This window comes from Ammodytes marinus (genome assembly GCF_949987685.1).
Source record: "Ammodytes marinus genome assembly, chromosome: 14".
Classification (NCBI taxonomy): Eukaryota; Metazoa; Chordata; class Actinopteri; order Uranoscopiformes; family Ammodytidae; genus Ammodytes; species Ammodytes marinus.
The window spans coordinates 24,724,010-24,730,989 of record NC_137218.1 but is presented as its reverse complement, the minus strand read 5'-3'; the positions used below and the strand labels follow the sequence as shown (position 1 = coordinate 24,730,989).

Here is a 6,980-nt window from a genome sequence, read left to right as displayed (position 1 = left end):
CTTCTACAGAGGCTAAGAAATTGAATAATTTATCATATCTTTTAATGATGTTTTTTATTGATATATAAGAAATTCCTCATGAATTATAGGCCAAAGACAGTGATTTAAAGTTTAAGCCAATGGTTTAAGCTTTTAAATGTTTTGTTTCATTGGTCTATCAGTTACAGAGGCTGAGGAATAAAGAATTTAGTAAACAATGACATTCTGAGTTGTTTTTCAGAAAAAAACTCAGGTTTTGGAAGGCTGTTTTGAAACAATGCTCAGGTTTTTGAGGCCGTTTCAGCACTCACAGCAGCAGGAAAGCAGAAAAAAATGGATTCTCATTAGTAGAGATGGAGTTTTGGTCTGACCATCGTGATCCTCAGCTGAAGACTTCTTATTGTTTTTCTTCTTGCCCTTTTTAGAAAAATAGGAAATAAAACAACAAAGTAAGTACGAAGATAAAAGAAAAGTTAACCTGTTTAATTCTACCTGAAGACAACGTGACTCTTGGGGGTCATCACAATGTTCGTAGGGCTTAAATAGCACTTTTACATTACAAGGTAACAGCTCTACTCTACTCTACTCTACTCTACTCGTCTTTTTTGTTTTTCAATTATGTATAAGTACCTGGTACTTATTTGGGACCTTTTCTGTCAAGGTTCTAAAAAATTAGGTACCAGGTACTCTGACCAGATTTGTCAGTGTCATCAGTGGGTGGCGCCCTATCCTGCAAAACAAACAGCCATGCTACTGTAGCGGTCTCAGTGTTTGAGCTTGCTGTCTGCAGTTTTTGTTCTGCTTTCTTTCTAAAATTGCATCAACCACGCCGTGGTTGCTCAGTAAGGTACAGCCGTTCCTCACCCTTGTGGCCAACAAAGCAATTCTACCAGCAACTATTCCAAGAGATGGCGGATCACATAAGTATGTTGATTAACCTTACATGTTCAAAAAATAAATCTTAACAATAAGCCAGCCTGCTATGACATGGCACATCTCTGAGTGGTAAAGGACCCAATTACATTTCTTTCTATCCGGTCTAGTCGATTTGCTCTCATACCTTGCAGAAGATCCTGAAGATTCTGGATTTCTTCTTCTCGGCCTTCTTCTTATTGACGTCCTCCGCTGTCCAATCATCACTCAGACTATTTGTCTCAGACTGGCATGGACTCTCCCACTTAAAGGTGTGCACAGAGCAGGTGTCTGATTTGGTTGGATTGCTGAGAGGTTTCTTCTCGTCTGTAACTGGCTGGACCTTGGGTTTACAACTCCACCAGTGTGACTTGCTCTGATCAACTTTGATACATTTTTTACCAGTCGATCCGTCACCTTTATTGCCACTTTCTGAATTCTTCTTCTTTAAGGGAGACTCTGCAGGCATAAAACATCATTTGTTCAAGCAATGTTCACATGTCTTCTTTCATAATAGTATAAATCAAAGGTCCAAAATGTACATTTTGGTGTTTGTTTGATTAAACCTTCTTGGTTTGTTTGTGTATATTACTGCTATACAACCATCATCTTAAGTACTTAGTATCCACTTAACTGGATGTAAGTTTGTTTATTCGTTGTTAATTGTATGAATTATGATACATTTTCTTCTTAAAAACATCCTTAATGTGAATTTTTCATAATTAGCTTCATGATGATATCTATAAGTTGAAAAAGTTACCATATTCACCTGTTGTGTCTCGCCTTAAACCACCAATGCATGTGACGATGGATTTCATCCCCTTGATGATGTCAGCCAATATCTCCTTGCATGCTGTGCAGCTTGAGAATTGGCAGCAGGTAGACGATGATCCTTTCAATGATGCTTGAATCGTCTCAGATATGACCGAATTCACCTCCTCTGTGATTGATTCTATAATGGCCTCTCTGTATCTGGGAGCTATTCTGACCGACGTGTCTGCTCTTACCATGTCACAGAAAGCCCTGCCAAAGGAGCCTCTCAAACTACGGTGGATGTTCTCCTCAGAAATATTTAACTTCTCCCGAAGAAGTTCTGAAGGAGGCTTCAGCCCAGCCAGCTTCGCCCCACCACACCCCTGGGAAGAGTTAGAACCCCTCGAAGTGGAGAAAGCGCCCGTGTTGATGGAAGATAACAGATTTTCCGTGATCTTTCCGATGACTAGACTCATGACCTGAGTCAACATATAGGTCATCATCACCTTCACATCCATGTCGTAAAGATCTCTTTTAATGTCCATTCGCTGCCTTCATAAGAGAAAAATAAATAAACAAAAGGTAAAATACCAAAACGAAAATGTACACAAATGGCATTCCAACACATTGCCGTTCCCATTTTATTTAAAGTTGTTACAAGGAGCTCTGTTGTTGTTGATTTTAGCGCCCCCTTTGGACAAAAGCGGGATTTTGTATAGGACACCAGGGCCTTAGCTAGGCTTTAGTATTTGAATGTATTGGGAATGAGAACATGTTGGGCATTCAAGCGTTTGCAGGCATTTTTGTAAGAAAATTAGATAACCTACTTCTCAGTAAGGCAGCCAAAGAATCCCTCGATGATTGTGTAGAAGGAACTGGTCAGGCCGGAGAACTGGGCTACTTCTAGTGCTCCATTGTTTTCTCCCATTCCTTCACCATGTGTGTATCCTCTGTACAGGATCAGGTCTCTATGAATCTCTGCTGGTGGTAAAATGCTTGTGAGGTCCTCATCCTCAACATCCACCAGTACCAGAGTGTCAGGGCTCAGGTCTGCTTCTCCAGCAGCCTTATTGGTGCCAACTGAAGTGGTGATAAGAGACATCTCTTTTGGACTGGGTGTCTCAGCTCCCATGTGGTCCTGTGAAGCATCAATATCATCGCCATTGTCTTCTTTGCTAATGACAAGGATTTGTATTGCTCCAGATTGTAACAGCGTCTGAAAACAGTGGAAAGACAATAAAAAAATCATTAAGAATGGTTTGATATCAACAAGTTATCACTACATTTTAGTAAGACGAAGTTCATGATATTAGGTAATTGGCATAACAATAAACAAATAAAAGTTATGATCGAAAATATTCCAAAATGTTGGAATAGTGTAGACCTTTTCAGTACATTTATTTTTTCATGCACTTTTCTTTACTTTAAAAGCAAATGCCTTTGTTATTTATTCGTTTCTTTCTATGTGTTCTCCTGATAGAAAACTGTTAAATACAACATTACTACTCACTTTGCGATCCTCCTCTGCTGGAGATAAGCCAGTGGGAGACAAAGTTGCAGGGACTGTGATGTCATCATGGTCACCACTTTTAACCAATTCCAGAGCGTTATAGTTCAGCCCTGTTTTGGTTGCATCCCCACGGAAGCTCATTGAGACGCAGGGAGATGTCCGTGAAGGACATGGAGAGACGGCTATATAGACAGTCTGGACCAAATTATGTTCTACTTTCAGCTGGACCTTTTCCTTCAGGTCGTCGGTGTCAGTAGCAGCCCAGTCCAGCGTCTCTACGTCGGGCATGGCGGCGATCTCACGGATCTTTGAGGCGGTCGAAGAAGAAGAAGAGACCGAATTCTTACTTCCATGGCTGGAGGGTTTATAGGTTGACCCACTCTCATCAAAGAGTTCTGCCTCATTCTCTAGAGGGCTTTGAGGGGCCGGTGAAGTTTCAATGTCTTCATCCTCCTCCATGATGGTGCTTAACCTCTTGGGATAATAGTAATCTGATGCGAAATAAAAATCTTCCTCATCATCATCATTATATGCCAACTCCAGAGCGTCAAAGTACAGCTCTAGCCTGGTTTCCTCGTCATCACTCTCCCAGGACCTTGAGCCGGCCGAGGAAGCAGGGGTGACGGACCTCTCACGTTCCCCACTGGAGGGTCTTGAGTCCCAGAAGGCCTCGTCGTTTTCTGCCTCATTCTCCATTTCGTATGGATGCAGAGGACGTTCAGTGAGATTTTCAATCTGTTGGGGAAAAAAGTGACAAACTGTTTTAGAGGTCATTTTCACACTTCACATGATCGAACAAACAACGACGTAAATATAAAATATACGGGGATATATTAAAAATGCTTTGTTGTGCAAAATAGCCCCGTCGTCTCTCAGACAATTATATCTTTATTTGATCATTACAGTAGTTGAGGTGAAGGTAATAGTTAACTGATTTGTATACAAGTGGGTGGTTTAATCTAAAACAATGCACCTGATCTTGAATGTTTTTGTATGTAAACTCTCTGAAAAGTAGCTGTGAATCTTGTATTTAGTCTAGTAGAAGTTTAAAGTACAATACAATGGAAAAACTCTAGTGTAAAACAAGAGCCTCAAATTGTTCTTAAGTCCAGCACTTAGTTAGTCTGTTGATTAATACTATACCTCTGTCTTTTGATGCATCTTTAGGTTTATGTTCTTCGATGTCTCTTCGTATTGACTGATCTGGTCTTCAGTTGAAGTGATAAGCTGGGAACTTGTGATTTATGTGGCTTGTCAGTTCAGAGCCTAAGACTGGAATGAGGTTCTTCCTCACTAATGGAACATTCGTGACAATGAAGAGTTCTGTTCTTTAGTATGTCAGGTTCTAATTGTGTGTTCCATTCTAAATGTTCCTTTCTTCCCTCTGTGTGTTCTAAACTATAAAACACTCACGCGCACTTGTCTTCCTATTCTTGTGAGGACCCTCATTGACATTATACATTCCCCAACCCCTTACCCAACCCATACCCCACCCCTAATCCAATTCTTAAAACCGAGTCTTTGATGGGACATATTGTGAAAAGCAATTTTTTTTCTGAACTTCACCCACCATAGTGTACACCTATGTCACAAACCCTACTGTTTGTTGCTGCTCGCTATATAAGAAATACATTTGTAAATAACAAATAGTATACTGGCAGTTAAAAAATAAAAAAATATTTTTTTTGTCAATTTTGTTTTTCTTTGTCAATTTTGTCAACAGCAACTAATCAAATTCACTTTTTCTTTTAACAGTGTACAAATAGAACATTTAAATTAAAATAGATCATGGGAGCCACCAGTTAATCTCAAATTGCTGTTGAAAATAAGCGACTTCGAACCTAATCTTGTCCCGGGTATGGGGAAGACACGTGACAAGGTGTGTGTGTCTGTGTCTGTGTGCCTATGTGTGTGTCTGTGTCTGTGTGTGTGTGTTGGGTCTCAGCTGGTCTCTATGAGCCCCCCCAGGGGAGTGATGTCCTTCACTGCCAGGGCATGGATGTTGTGGTTGACACCTCAGGGGAATTCAAACTGTGCCGCCTCGCTGATTCAGATTTTACACACTTGTGTGACCACCCACACTGACGCGTAGGCTTACTGTGCCACTCTGTTACACATCACAGGCATGCATCACAGTCATGCATATGCATGAAAAACTGGTGTACAAACATATGTCAAAACACATGCAATAACACATGATCTACATGTTTGAACAACCAAAGACAGTATCAAATGTGTATGCCAGGAACGCGAAAAAAATAAGAATGATCCAACTGTACTGTTAACATGCTTGGATGAATTCACAAAAGTAACCACTTTTCTGTGCTGATTTCTTTGTGTGTGTCTAAGTTGTAGTTTTATAATCATTTTGTATATTAAGAAAATCATTCTTTTCAAATTGCTGAACACTTTCTCAACTTAGTTGTGATTTAACGGCCCTGAATATAAACAGTCAATGTCATGGAATTCCATTACAGCTAACATTTTGCAACTTTATAAAGTTCTCAGAAAAACTCTTGATATTAAGCCACTTTCCCAAGGTGGTTTATCTGCATCTGCCTGGCAAACATTCACCTCACACCTAAACAACTCGTTCATTGAAAGATGAAATAGCGAGTGCATCCTTGCTCTTACTTACTTCTAGCGTTACTCATCCATGCTGTTCCTTCTTTCAGAGTGAACGACTGCATCCTGCGAGTGAACGATGCGGACGTGTCTGAGGTCTCTCACAGTAAAGCAGTGGAAGCCCTTAAGGTGGCAGGTTCCATTGTCCGGCTGTATGTACGACGCCGCAGGCCCATGCTGGAGACCATCATTGAGATCAAACTCATCAAAGGACCAAAAGGTGGGCTCACAAGCATACACACATATGGATAGTTCACACACTGACACTTGTCACTTCTGTCTTGGTGTTGATGCTCATGAAAAGTCTTTCAAATATCCCCTGGTTTAACATCCAAGTTCCTCAGTTCAAATTTCAAACAGGGTTTTTCCCTCGCTGTATAAAAGAAAATGATGGTTGTAATGTTGCAAGTAGCAGCAGTATTTATTTCCTTAGTTATGTGTTTACGGGACGGGACGGGGGGGGGCTGTATTTGTTGTGCTTCAGTTAAAGGTAGAGTCAGGGATTTTGGGGCCTGCTTGGTGTCGAAATCATCTCTTGTTAAAATAAGTGAATGGATCTGCTGCTGTAAACAAAGGGTCCCACCCTAGTAAGCAGCATGCCAGTTTACAGAGCCAAGGCTTTGTATTAACACCTACAAAAAAAATCAGCACAATCACAGACAGGTAGCAGATCGCTGGGAGATAGTCACTGATTTGGAAGAAAAATGAATGACTGACTCTACCTTTAACAAAAGGTCAAACTGTTCCACTTCCTAACTAAAGAAGCAGTAGAAGACAAAAAGAGTGGTGCTGTTCTTACACACACAGTGGAGAAACTAACCAATTACTTTCATATGCACACACACACACACACACACACACACACACACACACACACACACACACACACACACACAGGGCTTGGCTTCAGTATCGCAGGTGGAGTCGGGAACCAGCACATCCCCGGTGACAACAGCATATATGTCACCAAGATCATTGACGGCGGGGCAGCACAGAAGGACTGCCGGCTACAAGTCGGAGACAGGTTGGTAATGGTGAGTACGCAAATGAGTTCACAATGAAGAGTTTGTAGAAAATGATTTTCTAAAATAGAATAGAATAGCTGTTATATTTTCACAGATTATTGCTCATAAAACAGTATAGATTCAATGAACCTCAGTGGAAACATTTGGAATTTTGAATGGCAAACAAATGGCCAAAA

At 40.7% G+C, this 6,980-nt stretch overlaps 1 protein-coding gene across 2 annotated transcripts in view; it reads left to right on the top strand.

Moving 5' to 3' along the window:
- Nucleotides 1-6,980, top strand: part of dlg2 (discs, large homolog 2) — a gene marked incomplete at its 5' end in the record, with an annotated part of 170,721 nt that overhangs the window by 134,290 nt on the left and 29,451 nt on the right. For both annotated transcript variants that reach the window (XM_080041553.1, XM_080041552.1), the window contains 2 exons: nucleotides 5,830-5,999; nucleotides 6,677-6,813. In XM_080041553.1, the coding sequence (XP_079897679.1) occupies nucleotides 5,830-5,999; nucleotides 6,677-6,813 (307 nt within the window). The remainder of the gene's footprint in view (nucleotides 1-5,829; nucleotides 6,000-6,676; nucleotides 6,814-6,980) is intronic.